This window comes from Ursus maritimus (assembly GCF_017311325.1).
Source record: "Ursus maritimus isolate PB19 chromosome X unlocalized genomic scaffold, ASM1731132v1 scaffold_X1, whole genome shotgun sequence".
Lineage (NCBI taxonomy): Eukaryota > Metazoa > Chordata > Mammalia > Carnivora > Ursidae > Ursus > Ursus maritimus.
The window spans coordinates 123,743,651-123,760,640 of NW_024423319.1; the positions used below are offsets into that span (position 1 = coordinate 123,743,651).

At 51.5% G+C, this 16,990-nt stretch overlaps 1 protein-coding gene and 1 long non-coding RNA gene across 6 annotated transcripts in view; one reads left to right on the forward strand and one right to left on the reverse strand.

The window, feature by feature from the left end:
* CD99 (CD99 molecule (Xg blood group)) overlaps nucleotides 1-14,135 on the reverse strand; it is a 35,147-nt gene extending 21,012 nt beyond the window's left edge. Inside the window, exon 1 of one of the 5 annotated variants that reach the window (XM_040634981.1) lies at nucleotides 13,965-14,134. In XM_040634981.1, coding sequence (XP_040490915.1) covers nucleotides 13,965-14,031 — 67 coding nt within the window. In that variant the 5' untranslated portion in view covers nucleotides 14,032-14,134. Of the gene's footprint in view, nucleotides 1-13,964 lie in introns of all 5 variants that reach the window. The other 4 variants (XM_040634974.1, XM_040635002.1, XM_040634994.1 and 1 more) reach the window with 4 other exon arrangements.
* Nucleotides 12,725-15,991, forward strand: LOC103666298. Its single transcript, XR_569461.2, has 2 exons — nucleotides 12,725-13,065; nucleotides 15,938-15,991. It is a non-coding gene; the product is annotated as an uncharacterized LOC103666298 (long non-coding RNA).
* Nucleotides 15,992-16,990: the final 999 nt, after the last annotated feature.

Genomic DNA, 16,990 nt, shown 5'->3' on the forward strand with positions numbered 1-16,990 from the left:
TGGGTCTCCATCCCTGCCTGGGTCTCCATCCCCCTGGACCTCCAAACCCCCTGGGTCTCCATCCCTGCCTGGGTCTCCATCCCCCTGGACCTCCAAACCCCCTGGGTCTCCATCCCCCCCGGGTCTCCATCCCACCCGGGTCTCCATCCCCACCGGGTCTCTATCCCCCCTGGGTCTCTATCCCCCCTGGGTCTCCATCCCCCCCTGGGTCTCCATCCCCCCTGGGTCTCCATCCCACCTGGGTCTCCATCCTGCCAACCCAGGCAGAATCGGGTTTCTCTGAAATGCTAACACGATGCTGGACCATTGCAGAAATACAAAGCAGGACAGAGATAGCATAATACTAAATGACAGAAAGGACAAATGACAGGATTCATAACTTATATGAACACACAATAGAAATAAATTATAGATGTATATTCAGAATTACTTGTGTATGTTTACGTCTATAGAATATAGAATTCTATATAGAATATGGAATAAATCATAGATATATAATTAAAATAACTAATATATATTTACATATATAGAATATAGTATTCTACATAGAATATGGAACAAATTATACATACATGGAATAAAATATATTTTTTCATACATAGAGAATATAAAATTCTATATAGAATATGGAATAAATTACAGATATATATGGAATACATTATACACATTTCCATATATACAGAATATAGAATTCTATACAGAATATGGAATAAATATAGACATATATTTAGAATAAATTATATATTTAAATATATAGAATATAGAATTGTACATAGACTATGGAATAAATTATAGACATATATTCGGAATAAATTATATATATTACACACATATGTAGAATATGGAATAAATTGTAATATAAATTTAGACTAAATTACATATGTAATACTGTTATATAAGTTATATAATGTTATAATAAAGATGATAGAAATTGCAAATCATATAACTTATACACAGACTTTATAAAATCAACAGATAAATTATATTAAAAGTAAAAGTAAGTTATATAAATTAAATTAGAATAGGAACCAAATATATTGATGAATTATAGAAACTGTAAATTACGTAATTTATAATTACACACAGAACTTATAAATTATATAAATAAACACATAAGATAAAACACAAATGAGTTATGGAAATAAAACCGGAATGGGGGTGCCTGGGTGGCACAGCGGTTAAGCGTCTGCCTTCGGCTCAGGGCGTGATCCCGGCGTTATGGGATCGAGCCCCACATCAGGCTCCTTCGCTGTGAGCCTGCTTCTTCCTCTCCCACTCCCCCTGCTTGTGTTCCCTCTCTCGCTGGCTGTCTCTAACACTGTCAAATAAATAAATAAAATCTTAAAAAAAAATAAAGAAATAAAACTAGAATGGAAATGAAATGTAATCATAACAAATTATGGAAATTACAAATTATGTAATGCATAATTTATACACACATAAACTTATAAACCCTATAAACAAAAGTCGTAAGTCACAGGACTTAAGAAATAAGTCACAGGACTAAAATAGGATTATTTGTGATAACGTATAGATGTTTGTTATACATACTTACACATCACAATTTATACAGAGCTTATAAACTATATAAACATATGAATAGAATTACAGAAATACAATGAGAATAGAAAGAAATGACACCTATTCCCAATAAATTACACAAATTGCCCATCTTATAATTTGTACCCGTAAATCACAGAGACAAATACATACATAAGTAAAATAAATTGGGGAACGATGAGAAGAGAGAAATGCCAAGGAGGCAGTGAAGGCACGGCACAGAAGACAGGAGGAGTGCAGACCCCCAAGGCGCCCGGGGTCCCCCCAGCAGAACCACCTGCACATGACACGGAGCCCTGCGGGCCGTGCATGCTCTGTGCCACGTCTGCTGCCACCAGGCAAAGGCTTTTCGTGAAAGAGACCCCCGGTCACATCACATGCCTTGAGCACCCAGCGTCTAGCTTCCTGGGGGCCGGGAGGCAGGGTCCCCTCCACCCAACGGGGCTCCCCGGCACAAAGCCCGGGGCACGGAGACCCACACAGGTGTCGACGACACCCCGAGCTCTGCAGGTCAGGGGGACGCTGGACGTGGTGACCACGAGTGGCATTCGACTGCATTTTATGTTTCCATATTGAGAACGTCCTGTGTTTCCTGCTGCGAGACGTGCATTGCTTAGAAATACCTCTCTGCGTCCTGCAGACGTGTCATTGAACAGTCGGCCCTACAGATGGTAAGATTTATTTTTGTGAGACAGAGAGGGAGCGTGCATGAGCGAGAGGGGTGGACAAGACAGAGAGAGAGAGAATCTCAAGCAGACGCGGGACTCGACCCTGAGATCGCAACTTGTGCTGAAACCAAGAGTCTGAGGCTAAAAGGACTTTGCCACCCAGGCGCCCCTGCCCATCAGATTTTTTGAGTCCTGGTCCCGGGTCCAGCTTCCCAAAGACACACGACGTCCTAACAACAGGTGAGGAGCTGTGCACAAAAATGCAGTCAGCGGCTTGGGGACAGGCGAGCAACAAAGACCAAGCCGGCGGAATTTCACCACCACTCCAGCAGCGGGAGCCAAGCTGGCGAGCTGCACACGCGTGGCCGTGAGCACATGGCACGGCGGTCCCCCCAGGGAACACTCTTGGCTACAAAAAGGAACCAAGCTCAGGGGCACGGCAGTCTAGGGTGTCGTGAAGACCCCAACGGCTCACGTCAACTCTGGTCCATGTTTCCATCCCACGTGGATTGTCGACCTGACCCCGATTCTGTGTGTGGCTGCAGGTGAAAAGCAGCCAGTCCGGTTCATCATCCCCGGGACGAAAGCGCTCCGGGGCTGGGATGAGCCGGGTCCTTTTATGTAAGTTTACAACATGCTGGAGGAGGAGGGGAAAGGTCTTTCTCGAGTCATTCTGCGGACAGCCCTGGCAGGTATCCCAAGTTGTGCACAAAACCCAGGAATCTGGTGAGGCCGTGGGTGGGGTGTTGGGGACCGTCATGGTCCTCGGGGGGTGCCTGTGCCAATGCATTCCTGATAGACCAAGCTGCCATCTGTGCACCTTTCTATCACCCTCTAGCCGGGACCCTCTGCTCTGTGCCCGCTGCTGCATGGGGCTCCTTCCAGGCCCCCCAGGGACATCCGGTCTCTCCCCTGCAGGAAGCAAAGGCATTACTCCCTGCAGGGCGAGCTCCAAAACCAGACTAGCAGCCCACACTCCAACCCCAGCCACCTCCCCAACTGTGCTCCTTTCACACAGGACCCCACCCTGCCCACCTGGGCTGGCCCCAAAAGACCCATTAGACGGCCCCACACTTTGTCAGCTCACGGAGCCCTTTGCGGCTCTGGAAACTGGCCCAAGGTCCCCAAACAGACTCGACCATTTTGTTTATTAATTACAGTCAATTCTCATGCGTCATGGAAGTTACATTCTATGAACTGTCGGGAATGCTGAATGCACGGATACTCCGTCTTCCCTCCTAGGGATGTATGGGCTTAGGACCCCACAGCCTGGGGCCAACGAGTCAACGCATGCCCTTGTGTTCTGCGTGTTTCTGCCTAAGCAGAGCTTACTGGATCTGTGCGGTTTATTCGTCAGCATTGCCAAGCACGGGACACAAAAATGCACAAGCCGTGCGCCTGGACAGACCATGAAAAGGACACTTGTTGACAACCTGGAGGCTGGACGGTGACTCAGACACTTTGCACTTTTGCGTCCTCCCTGAACACGGGCGCTATTCACCCAGGAGTTCCAAGGAAATGTTAGCAGGGGGCGAATGCACAAATACGGAAACTGACTGTGGAGAGTGCACCACACTTCAGTTCAAACAACGTACCCCCAGGAGTTCCTGCGGTGTCTAACACATGTGGCTGTGTGTTCCTACAATCTTCATTCGGATCCTCTCCTTGCCCATACATGGGAATCCCTTCTTTCCATACCAAGAGCACTCCTATTCATACCTCAAAGCCCCGAGAAAAGGCTGCCTCCTCTGAGAAGCCCTCTGTCACTCCTTTTGGGCACAATGAAGTATTTCCTCACCAGCGCTTGCAAAGATTGCTTCTCAACTCTAGCCATGGCTGATTTCTTAAGTCTGGAGGCTCAGCTCATGCTCCCGGCGAATTAAATCAGAAATTTTGAGGACTGGGATTAAGGGACCAGTGTCTGCAAGCCTTACCGACATGATGCTGATGTGTGGCCACCATTGCAGGTTTTTAATTCGCTGATCCAGGCTCTACCAACCACCTCTGCCCCTCCAACCTGCTCCCCGTGCTGTTTACCTCTCTTGCAGGTAAGTGCAAACACACACCTTGTTGCTCAAAACCCCCCAGGTGAGTTTCAAACCCACATCCTGGCAACCGGGGCCACCCATCACATATCCCCTTGCAGGTAAGTCTGCAGCTAGAAATAAACTACGTTCTTTCAGCATTAATCACTGCTTCTGCCTTCTCTTCTCATCCTCCAGAGACCCACAATCTCACACACTTAGGTTTGCCTTTTGCAAGCCCCGCCCCCAGCCTGAAAAGCCCTCTCCCTGCTTTGTCAGGCTTCCACCGTTATGAAGTTCTGTCTATTCATGAAAACTCGGTGTCCACAGAGGTTCCCATCTGTGAGGAGCCCCCTCTGACCCCTGGGGGAGAGTGGTCTCTGCTCCCCTTCACTGCACCCCTTCTGCACACTGCACCAGAAGGGATACCTTGCTTGTCTCTCTCCTGGCAGAGAAGAGAGGACGGGGGTCAGGTATTTCTTGTCTGGACCCCAGCACACAGCAGGGAGAGAATACAGATACCACTGGGAATTCAATCTATGCTGGCCGAAGGCATGCATGAGAGCCAGTGGCTGGGTGTGTGGGTAAAAGCACAGATGGACAGGTGAGTTGGTATGTGGGTAGATAGATGAGTGGATGGATGGACAGATAGTAGACAGATACACAAACCTAGATAAAAGAAAAAAGTGGTGTTAGTTATAAACAAATGATGGGGGATAGATGAAGTATGAGTGGACAGATAAACCAATGGATGGACAGATAGATGGGTGGATGGTTGGATGAAGGGACAGGTAGATGGCTGGACAGATAGATGGGTGCATGTATGGATGGATGGATGGATGAATACATATAAGGGTGGGTGGGTGGATGGATGGATGGATGGATGGATGGATGGATGGATGGATGGATAGGTAGGTGGGTTGGTTGATGAAGAATTGGACAAGAGGACAGATGGACAGGTAGACGGGTGGATTAATGGATGTGTAGATGGATGAACTTATGGATAAATGGATGGATGGATGGATGGATGGATGGATGGATGGATGGATGGATGGATGGATGGATAGATGGGTGGATGGATAGATGGATGGATGGATGGATGGATGGATGGATGGATGGATGCATAGATGTGTGGATGGGTGGATGGATAGATGGATGGATGGATGGATGGATGGATGGATGGATGGATGGATGCATAGATGTGTGGATGGGTGGATGGATAGATGGATGGATGGATGGATGGATGGATGGATGGATGGATGGATGGATAGATGGATGGGTGGATGGATAGATGGATGGATGGATGGATGGACGGATGGATGGATGGATGGATGAACTGATGGATAGATGGGTGGATGCATGCATGCATAGGGAGTGGGAAAGTGGGTAGATGAACAGATGGACGGGTGGACAGAACATGGAATCCATGAGGAGTTGAAGAGGCCTCAGTGACTGATCTTGGATATGTTTGCTATCAGGATTCAGTGGAGTTCTCGTCCATGTGGAGTTAAGTTTCACTAAATGTAGGGCAATCCCCTGTATTTCCCTGTCAAGCCACATTACTGAGAGAGGCATCTCCCTCTGTGGTCTACACAGCGACACCTGGAGAGCTTGGTGCAACTGTCAAATGACTGAGCCCAGTGGCCCCAAGGCCCAGGTCTTGTAATCCAACATAAATCTGATGACACAGGTAAGCCTGGGCAAGAGTGATTTCTCCAAGCTCCTGGGGGACCCTGTTGTGGGGCCAGGCCCAAGAATCTTGGATCTGGACCTCCACTGGCCACTGAGGGTTCCTGAGCAGCTGTGCAATTACAACCATCACTCAGACATCAGGACAGAGAGCAGAGAAGGCAAGCAAGTGGAAGAATGAACAGCCCTGAGCCTGGGATCTTCTCCACCCAAACAGCAAATAATTGGTTTAATATAACCTCTGCAGTGTTATATGTTTTATCTTGTGCATTAAAGCATGAAGTACTCTGAGAAGCAGTCCTCACCGAGCCTCCTAAAAAAGCCTCAGAAGTCCAGGGAAGAAGTCCAGTTAAGGGCTCTTCCATCCATCTGAGAAAAATGTCAGGGTTAGGGGTGCAAGTCTGAAAAAGAAAGGAAGAGAGAAGAGAAGAGAAGAGAAGAGAAGAGAAGAGAAGAGAAGAGAAAAAAGAAAAGAAAAAAAAGAAAGGAGGGAGGGAAGGAAGGAAGGAAAGAAGGAAGAAAGAAAATAAAAGGAAAGACCAAAAAAAGGCAGAAATAAAGGAGCATGAGTCAAGAAAGAATCAGAAGATCCAGTGAACAGGATTTGGTAATAGATGAAATATGGGAGGAAGGAGCCGGCAGGAATGAAGGGTGGTTCTTCTGTCTAAGAGTCTGGGCAAATGGCCATATCACAAAAGATAGGAATGAAGGAGGAGACGTAAGCTGAGGAGAAAATAATGAGAAGTTCCAGATACAGAGCATTGGAGACACCATGGGTGCAACCAGATGGACTTCGTTTAGAAGCTGTTACCTACATTAAGCTTAACTTGGAGATATATTCAGGGCTGGTACCTCAGGGGAGGGAGAACAGGCATCCCAAGAGTTGCACAGAGAAGCTTCCTGCCCTGTGGCCAGACACAGGGTGCCAGGCTAAGGCTCCTCTTCCTCTCTGTCATCCCACTCCCCAGTCCTTTCCCCAACTCCATACCAGCTTCCTCTTGTCAGAATCCAGAGATTCTGACCCATTTGTCACCTGGTGATATGCTTATGATGCTCTGTGATGAGTCCAGCAGCTTTCCGAGCAAGGAGACATGTACACCTCACCTGGAAGCCACTTGGGACAGGTTGGGTTGTCTCTCTCAGCTACATGCCTATCACCTGGATAGCTACCTGTCCATCCATTCTGTCTGCTTTCCTGTCTATGTATCTATGTAGCTACATGTCTATGTGTCTACCTATTTATCACCCATCCTTTCTTTCTTTCTTTCTTTCTTTCTTTCTTTCTTTCTTTCTTTCTTTCTTTCTTTCTTTCTATCTATCTATCTATCTATCTAATTAATCTATCCATCCATCCATCTAAACATCCATCTGTCATATCTATCTATCCATCCATCCATCTGTACATCTATCTATGTATCTATCCATCCATCCTCCAACCATCCATCCACCCATCTCTACATCTATGTACCTATCTATCCATCCATCCATGATATCTATCTATCTATCTATCTATCTATCTATCTATCTATCTATCTTTCTATCATTCGTCCATCCATCCATCATTCCATCCATCCATCATATCTATCTACCTATTTATCTATCTACCCATCCATCCATCTATATAACTGTTTATCCATTCATCTATCTATCTATCTTTCTATCATTCGTCCATCCATCCATCCATCATTCCATCCATCCATCATATCTACTGTGTATCTATCTATCCATTTATCCATCCATCCATCCATCCATCCATCCACCCATCTACCCAAACATCCATCCATCCATCCATCTCTGCATCTATCTCTGTAGCTATCTATCCATCCACCCATCCATCCATCATATCTATCTATCCAGCCAGCCAGCCATTCTATCTATCTATCTATCTATCTATCTATCTATCTATCTATCTATCTATCTAATATATCCATTCATCCTCCATCTAAACATCCATCCATCATATCTATCCATCCATCCATCTGTACATCTATCTATGTATCTATCCATCCGTCCATCCATCATATCTACTGTGTATCTATCTATCTATCTATCTATCTATCTATCTATCATTCGTCCATCCATCCATCCATCATTCCATCCGTTCATCATATCTATCTACCGATTTATCTATCTACGCATCCATCCATCTTTATAACTGTTTATCCATTCTTCTATCTATCTATCTATCTATCTATCTATGTATCTATCTATCATCTATCATCATCTATGTATTATCAATGTATCCATCCATCTATCACGTGTACTATATCTATCATTTATCATCTACCTATCAGTCATCAATCAATCAACACTTTATCTCACCCTCCAAGTGCTACCTCAGTCTAGCAGGCCATGAGTCCTCAAGCAAGCTCCCCAGCAGGAAGGGGCCACGGCCCCGTCTTTCATGCAGCATCCAGCCCGGATCTGAGCAAGAGTCAGCTGTTCTCATCCACGTCCTGCTCAGTGAAACCCCAGCACGTCCTTCCTTTCCTGCGACACCGTGTTGCTCTGCCTCAGAGAGCTGGCGGTTCCCCTTGCTGTCTCCTTTCATCCTGCTGGGGTACACTCTGTGCTGAGTTTGGGGCAAACGCCACAGTTTCCGTTCACGTTGAGCACAGAACCCACGTCCTCCTCTAAGAGAAGACAGCTAACAGTCTCAGAAGGAAACTGGCAATAGAAGGGTTCTTGCACTATTTACAAAATCGACGTGTCTCCAAGGCCCTGTGCCCCCCAGACAGCATCACCTCTTAATACCTTGTCTGCATATAACACCAGTCCACGGTGCGCCCCAGTGCACTCTGCAACCCTTACGCTTACCAGGGAGCAATCAGACCAGCACACAGGGGCCGTGGCAAAGGCAGCCGTGAACAGAAGCAGCCAGAAATCTCTGGCCCCGCTGTCTCGGGATGAGTAATGCCTTCCAAAGCCTCGGAATGCAGCCACTCTGCTACTTCAGCCGCCTTCTCTGGGACAGCAGTTCATTTAAGGACTTAAAATTATTATGTTGTTTCCAAAAGCACTCTCTTGGAGCAATTATGTGGCTCTTTGCAAAGTTCCTGATACAATGCAATGTGAAGGCACCTCTCCAAAACCAAGGGGACCCATCCAAAACTTCCAAAACAAAGGGAACCTATGCAAAACTTTCAAACCAAGAGGACCTATCCAAAACTTCCAAAACCAAGGGGACGTATCCAAAACTTGCAAAACCAAGGGGACCTCTGCAAAATTTGGAAAAACAAGGGGACCTCTGCAAAACTTCCAAAACCAAGGGGACCTCTGCAAAACTTCCAAAACCAAGAGGACCTATCCAAAGCTTTCACGTGGAGAAAGGAACGTGATTTGCTGGGGCTTTGGAGCTGCAAGTGTGTTGAAACCCTCTGCCTGCCACCCGGGGCAACAGATCCATTTTATATCCTGGCCCAGCCCACCGCGAGGCGCAGAAACAGAACAAAAGCCTCACGGATGCTCAGTCCGCCAGGCCCCTGGCGGAACACACGGCTGCTTAAACCTCTAGTGAATTTTCTACTTGTCAACGCTGCCGGCCGCACACGGAACTCTCAGCCCATCAATGGGTCCCAAGCTGCCGTTGGAGAAACACACCGGTTTGCGGGCTTGCGACTGACTCGGGGGCGGGGGGAGGAAAAAGGAAGTGTCTGGTTTCCTGTTTAAGGGATTTTAATAACATGGCTAGCGAGCGAGAGCACACGAGGGGTAGTGGCAGCGTTGAGTCATTCGAGAATCACACCCATGCGTTATCTCCCCAAACTGGTCTAACAACCAGGCCGGCAGCGAAGAGCAAGAAATTCGAGAAAGGGAGGTGTTGTGTCTCTGGATGGGTGGGACATAATACGAATCCCCCAATACAACTAGGACTGGTGAGTCACCATCGCTCACCCCCAGACATTGGCACACACAGCAAAGAGCAGCAGGGGTTGGACGGTGGGCCATGCGGCCAAGCGACATGGCGGCACCAAGACCGCCGAGGGTCCCTGTGGCCTTCTCCCCCACCGCGAGGCGCAACACCAATCCTCACAGCTGCTAACTGGGTGTTGACGCGGGTCCCTGGACTGCAAGGTTTCAGGGCGACTATTAATTAAAAGGAAGAGTCCTCGTTGAAAATACGGGAGAAACATTAGGGAAGGCCTGCCCTTCCTTGCAGACGTTCTCCACGTTTGTCCAACGTAGGGAAATGATTGCAACAGCTCAACACGTCGCTCGCGTATATGATGGGCTGTCTGCACACAGCCACGTGCACGCAGGAGGCCTTGCTGTGTCCCCCACCCCAGCGGATGGGACGCGGCATTGGGGTTTCGTGCATATTCCGTCCTAGCACCGCGTTCTGCCCCTTCTACGTCTGCAGAAAAGCCGTCTGCGTGGGGAGAAGAGGTTGCGTGTGATTACCACCCCCAACAACACCCTTCCTGTCCCCTTGCAGATGTCCCCGCTAAATAACACCACTGGGAAATAATCGGCAGGACCAGGTTCCGTAAGTTCCGAGTGGATGATGACGCTCGCTGGAGGCAATCCCGCTGGTTCTCCAGGGTGTGTCCTTCTCAGATGTTTAGAAAATGCGCCTCTATCTGGAGACAGCATTTCCCGAACCACTGTATCCCCCGTGCCCCTAAAAGGACTTTTGGAGATCCCTCCCTAAGGACACGCTGCGTCATCCATCACAAGAATCGGCAAAGGACCAAAGCATGTCCCAGAGCGGTCTCTGCTGATTCACTTGGGACGGACGCCCAGGCGTTAAAACAAAGCACGTGAAGACACACGGACATGTCCCGTGTGCCATGTGTCTCTCCGACCCCCGCAAAGCCTGGGCATCCTATAATACACTCCTCCAGTCTCTGGGCATCCGAATGAATCCACATAGAGCGACAATGTTGACGAATTTTTTTTTAAGGGGGGAGGGGGCTCCAACTCACGATCCCGAAATCAAGATGTGATTTGAGATCAAGAGTCAGACGCTTCATAGACTGAGCCCCCCAGGCGCCCCCGCCCCCGGAATGCTGAGTAATTCTGAGCCTCCAAATACAACATCCGTCTTAGAGCCCTACCCTGTCTGTAAGTCATAAGACACGTACCGATTCTTCCCCCTAAAAGAGGCCACCGCGCGCTGGAAAATCTCAGGAGGTGGAAATAGCATGACGGCCACGTGTGGGCTGCTCGGGGTCCCGCGGGGAAGACATCCACCAGACAAAAAGCCAGATTCCGTCCACGAAGTCCTGCCGGGGCCCCTCCACGTTCAATTGGGTAAAACGCTCTATTAGCTACATTCTTTTCTAAATGAGACCAGGCAGCCAAGATGTCATCCAGATGGAAGGAAAAAAGTCTACCAAAATCAAGCATTTTCCTATCTCGTCATGCACAAAAAACAAAGCATTAGCCTCATAAACTGAGAACAGAAAAAAAAAGCTCCAAAGCACAGAGGTCAACAAGGGGCAATTAAGTTTTATCAGAGCCCAAAGGGCAGGCGGTCCATGCAGACAAACAGGCGGAAGCTGTTTCCTCTGCCAGAGGGAGGCAGAGAACGAGACGCCTGCCCGGGGCAGAGACCAGAGCCACCGTCAGGAAACTGGAGACCCCAAGCCCACACTCGCGTGTGACATTTGGGGCTGGATGACTGTCTGGGGTGGGGCGTCCTGTGCAAGGTGCGGTGTCGAGCAGAGTCTCTGGTCTCCACCCACCACCAGGCATTTCCCAAGTGTCCCCAGGGTAGGGAAAACCCAACTCTTGGAAAGGTGAAATGCATCTTTACTACCTCTCCTCCATCCATCCCTCCATTCCCATGGGAATCTCAGAAGAAAGCCAGGAAACGGGGGTGGGGGGGTTTTGGGGGGTGGCTGGGTCCTGAGCACTTTAAAATGCGCCCCGTGCTATTAAAAGCAAAGGTCTGTCCCCAGGCTCAATGGGGTTTTATAGCCATTGTGCAAACCACAGCAAACACATATTTCTATAGGAAAGTGTGTTCTGACCTTGGCCAACTGGAAAGCACTTTCCTGATTAAAAAAACCCATTTGTATCTTTGGAACAGCTGGTTCCTGCCCCCCCACCCCCACCCCAGAAGGATCAAGTACGGACGGGTGTGTGTGGGGGGGGCGTGCATTCTTAAAAAGATGAACACTTACTAAAGCTCCATCCTTCCAACCTTTCTGGGCTGTTTTGGGGCGAGGCCAGCTCCCCTCGCCTCCCTGCCCCCACCCCACTGCCACCAGTAATTTTCGTAAAATCATCCCCCGTGTTCGAGTTGCCCGGCACGATCTGTACAGAAATCGGATAATTCCCGGAGAATTGCACTGTGGGGTTCTCTAAGAAAAAAACAACAACAACATCACTACAGGACTTGTGTGGGGTCCCAAGAACAGAAGGCTGTCCCAGCTCTGTGAGCAGAACTGGGAGCAGAGGGAGCCCCCCATGCGGCTCGCCACGATGTCCCACGTCACCGCACTGAGTTCTTGAATGATAAGACGGTCACCGTTCTGGCAGCCCCCATTCCCCAGAGGACGGTCCCGTCGTGAGGGACCAGAACCACTCCTCATTCATTTCCCTGGACCCCAGCCCTGGGGAGGTGCTGAAGGCAAAGTGCAGAAACACACCCACAGGGATCTACAGAAAGCCCTCCAAGCAGGTATGCAAGCAAACTCAGGAAGACAACCCCAGGGGGGGACAAACCCATAGAAATGGAGCAGCCTGAGCCGAAAGAAAAAGGACCTTTATTCCGGAAGAAAGAGAAAACCTGGAAAGCCATGCCAGGCCCTCTCCGGCAGGCTCTAAAATGTTCCCACAGGTTCCCCCATAGACCAGGCTTAATGTCCCCTGAAGCCACCAGAGGCCACGGGGCCCCATTTACAAGGCGCCCACAGCAATTCACAAATCCTCCCCTAAAACAACCGGGGTGCCAAGGACTCTAAAGTCAAGCGCTTAGCCCGGAACTGGAGGTCCTCCAACAACAGGGAAAACGCCCAGCACCCTGCAGGCCTTGGGTCATGATTCCTGTTTGCAAAATGTATCCACCTCGGAGCACCCGGGTCCTGAAACTCTGCAGCCGTGGGCCCCGCTGCCCCCTTACCAGTCTCGCCACAGTCCCCGCGTGGGTCCCGGAGGCCGAGGGCAATAACCGTGAGGTAGGGGGAAGCTTTCAAAACGCCATGCCCAGCAAAAAATCCGAGCTTTGGAAAGGACGGAGAGAGGGAAACAGGATGGCAAGTTTCCCTTGAAACGGAGAGGGACAGCAAAACAGGCCACAGCCAGAAACAGGCCTGGGCTGCGAGGGCGGAACGGGGGGTGCGGGGGTGGGCTCCCCGGCCTCCCCTTCTCCTGACACCTTTTCTGTGTTTTCTGAATTCTCCACTGGAGCACACGAGCAGTCTGCTGCGAACACCGTTCTTTTCAGCGCGCTCAGCGAGCGCCCCAGTCCCCAGGCGTGGGCGCTCGGTGCTTCTGAACGTGCCCAGCTCTCCAAGTTGTTCAGGACTACCCCCACCCCCGCTCCGCCGGCTCGCAGGCGGCACAGCCCAGGCCAAATTTAGGCCCCGGGACGCAGGGCGTGGCTCCGCGCGCACCAACAAAGACAGGGGCCCCGGGGCGCGCCAGGGGGGGACCCCGACCGCTGCGGGGGTGCACACGCGGATGGGGGCATCTAAGAAGTCTCCCGCGTGCCGGCACCCAGGGCCGGCGGCTCGCGCGAGTGCCTCCAGCTATCGGAGTTTGTGATTTTGAAAACACACGGTGCATTTCCCCTCTGGAGTAAGTCCAAACCCGCCCAGGAAAAAAGTTGGAGGGCCGTGCGGCCGCCTCCTTGGGGCGTTGGCTACCCGCTGGCAAGGCGCGTCCTGCCCGGCGGGGAGGAGGGCCCGGGGGTCCTCGCTGCCCCCTCCCAGGCCCGCCTCCTGCAGGACGTCCCCGCGGCCCTCCCTGGGGTCCCGGCGCGCGCGTCCCCATGCGGGTCCCCGGGTGGGCCCGTGCCCCCGGGTCACTCCGCCCGCCCCGCCCTCCAAGCCCCCCAAATCCCCATATCGCTCACCGCGGGCGGGCACCAGGGTGCTGAGCAGGCCGACCAGCAGCAGCGCGAGGGCGGCCCGGCGAGCCATGGTGCTCGGGGCGCCGCGCAGGAAGCGTCCCGGGAGTGGGGCCCGCGGGTGGCGGTGGCGGCTGCGGCGGCTGGAGTGCCCACGGGGCGGGGCCCAGGGCGGGAGAGGTGGAGGGGCGCCCCGTGGCCCCGCCCTGGCCTCAGCTCGCCCCGCCCGCTGCCCGGGACACCCCAGCGCGGGCCTGGCGCAGGGGAGGGGACGAGCGGGGGAGGCCTGGTTACTCACTGCGGCCAGAAGGGAGCAAGTGGCCCCCTCTATTTGGAAAGTGGGGGCCTTCTACGCGCCCTTAATGACCCCAGGGCGGCCCAGACGGGAGCAAGTGACCCCCTTCTCCCTGCTCGGAAAGTGGGGGCCGCTTACCCTCCCCTAACGACCCCAGGGCGGCCCGGAAGGGAGCAAATAACCCCCTCCCCACCCAGAAAGTGGGGCCCCTCCTTGTGTCCACAGCCCCTAACGGGGTCCACGCCCCCAAGAACGCCCAAGTGACTAACGCGAAACCACCCGCGGAGCCCCTTCCCTGCTCCTATCTCCTAACGGGGACACGAGCAACCCGAAGGGGGGGCAAAGGGAAATGCTCTCCTTTCCCGGAACTGTATGTAGTTCCCTGGCCCCGGGGCAGCCCCCAGTCCCATCCCAAAGTCCATTCTGAACGGACAGAGCTTGCAGCAGGGGTGGGAGCTTTGGGGATGCACAGCAGCCCCCTACTCCCCAGCCTCAACCAGGACCTCCCTGGGAGGGGCTTCCGGAAGCCTCACCCCACCCCAGGCTGGGCGGTGGGCGCTCACACAGAGGGGGAGAGGCAGGAAACCCCTCCTGTTCCCCTTGGGAGGTGGCTGGCGCCCTGGTGGGTCTCTGGCTACGGCGGTGCAGACCCCCGTCTTGGGGCTGGTCTCCGTCCCAGACTATCAATATTTTTTTTTTTTTTTGAAATGTTAGCTTAATATTCTCTCCGTGTTCCTTCAGGGTACAGAACGTCTCAGAAGGGGAAAAAATCCCTGAGTCAGATTCCTGCATTGCACCCTGCACACCCTACCTCCCTACTGGCCAGCTCCAGTCCAGGGCGCTCTCCTCACCCCTGCAGGAGTTAGGGCCCCTCCTCCCAGGGCATCTGGACATCTGTCCAGGTGCTCTTACCTACCTCCACCTACCAGGCTCAGACAGACACAAGGCAGGCCAGGCGCACTGGACTACACCCCTGGGGCCCAGCCAGAGACCACCTGCCCTCAGTCCCCGTGCACCTGCTGTATACATCTTTCTCTACTCGTCCCCCGTGCAGCCTTGACTCATCCCCCATGCAGCCCATTTGCACTTCCCCTTTCCCCAGCCACAGCCTCAGGGCCAGTGCAGCATGTGGACCCTGGGCCTGGGCACACAGGAGGTTCTTCTTGGGCAGCAAAGGGATGTTGGTGCTGCTGCAGCCATTCTGGCACCTTGAGGTTAAGTCAGCAGTGTGAAAGAAACCAAGTGTACTTTGGGCCAGACTCAAAATGCAAAGGCCCCTCTCCCACCCACGGACTGTTCCGGTTCAGCCCTGTCACCCCTTCAAAATCAAACCTCAACCTGGACAATCTTTAACTTCGGTCCCTTGGGCTGCCCCGCGGTTGAAACTTCCCTGTCCACGCCACCCTAAGCGTTCCAGCCCATTCTACAGGCTAGGCTCGCATTTTTATCCCCGAGGGGCTAGGTTCCCCATCGTCAGCTATCATCAGTATGTATTGTCACTTGCACCAAAAGCCAGGCTTTCCCTTTTATTTATTTTTTAAAATGTATCTTCCTACCGGCAGGCATATTGAACACCTCTCTTAACTAATCTGTGAAGTTGACTTTGCCTTTTTCTTTCCTTTTTTTTTTTTTTTAACTGCCACCTTCCTTGGCCCAAAGTGAACATTTCCCTCATATTTTGCAGATGCTGTGGCGTTGAGACGTTCTAAGCTCCAGAATAAAAATTAAATTAATTGAAGAAGGCTCCTGAGTTGTATCCAAGCGCCACTGGAAAGAGCTTTGAAGGGCATACGTTAAGACCTAGAGAGGGAGGAGGGAGGAAGGTCCTTTTGGAGCAGGATTCTAGCTCTGCGTGCATTATCCCGGTTGGAACGCAGGACGGGAGGGAGGTCTGGGCGTGTTTGACAGTCCCTGTAACGCACACATGCGTGCACACACCTACGGACTAGTCCTTCTCCCACCTTTCAGAGAGCATCCTTTGTTGACCACTGGGCTTTGTCTGTTGACCTGGAAAATGGGTCTCAACATGGGCCCCAAGAACCCAAAGGACAGAGAAAAAAGTAAACTTATAAGGCAGAAGAGAAAAGACCGTAGCCATGGGGGGCACTGGGGTGGCAGACAACCTCAGCTTTTGGAAGAAAAGTTTGCAGAACAGAAAATCTGTATGGGGGGACATTCCAAGAGGCTTTCCAGGTTGCAGCAGATGGGGGACTGTCCCCATCTCCTGGGGAAAATTCTGTCCCCAGTGCAACCCAACGCTGGGGTCGCCTCTTTGTGGCCCTGGAGCCCAAAGACACAACCAAACCAAAGAACGGGAAAAGGAAGGGTTTTCCTTGCAATTTCCCAAAGCAGTGTCTTCTCCGAACCACAAAACGGGGGGGAGTTTGAAGCTCGGGGTGCACGCATGATCACAAGGGGGCTTGCAAGGTGGGGGACCCGGGGCAGAAGTCCTCTTAAGGTGACAGAGTCCAGATCCTAGCTGATGGACCTCACAAGGGTCAGCGAGGCTCAGTGTTGTCAATACTCTGGCTCCGGCCGGTCTGCTGTTTGGGGAGCTCACAGGGGTTTGCAGTCCTGCCGAAGGGACTCCGGAATGTGCACCAGGTCCACCTCGAGCCTTCACGCAGTGAGGGGAGTTGTACGCCTGGTTTCCTGTGTCTGATTCCGTCAGGCTGGCCCCGGGCTGGGTAGAGACTGTTTGTTTTTCCATCCCTTCGTTCTCCTAAAAAAAAAAAAA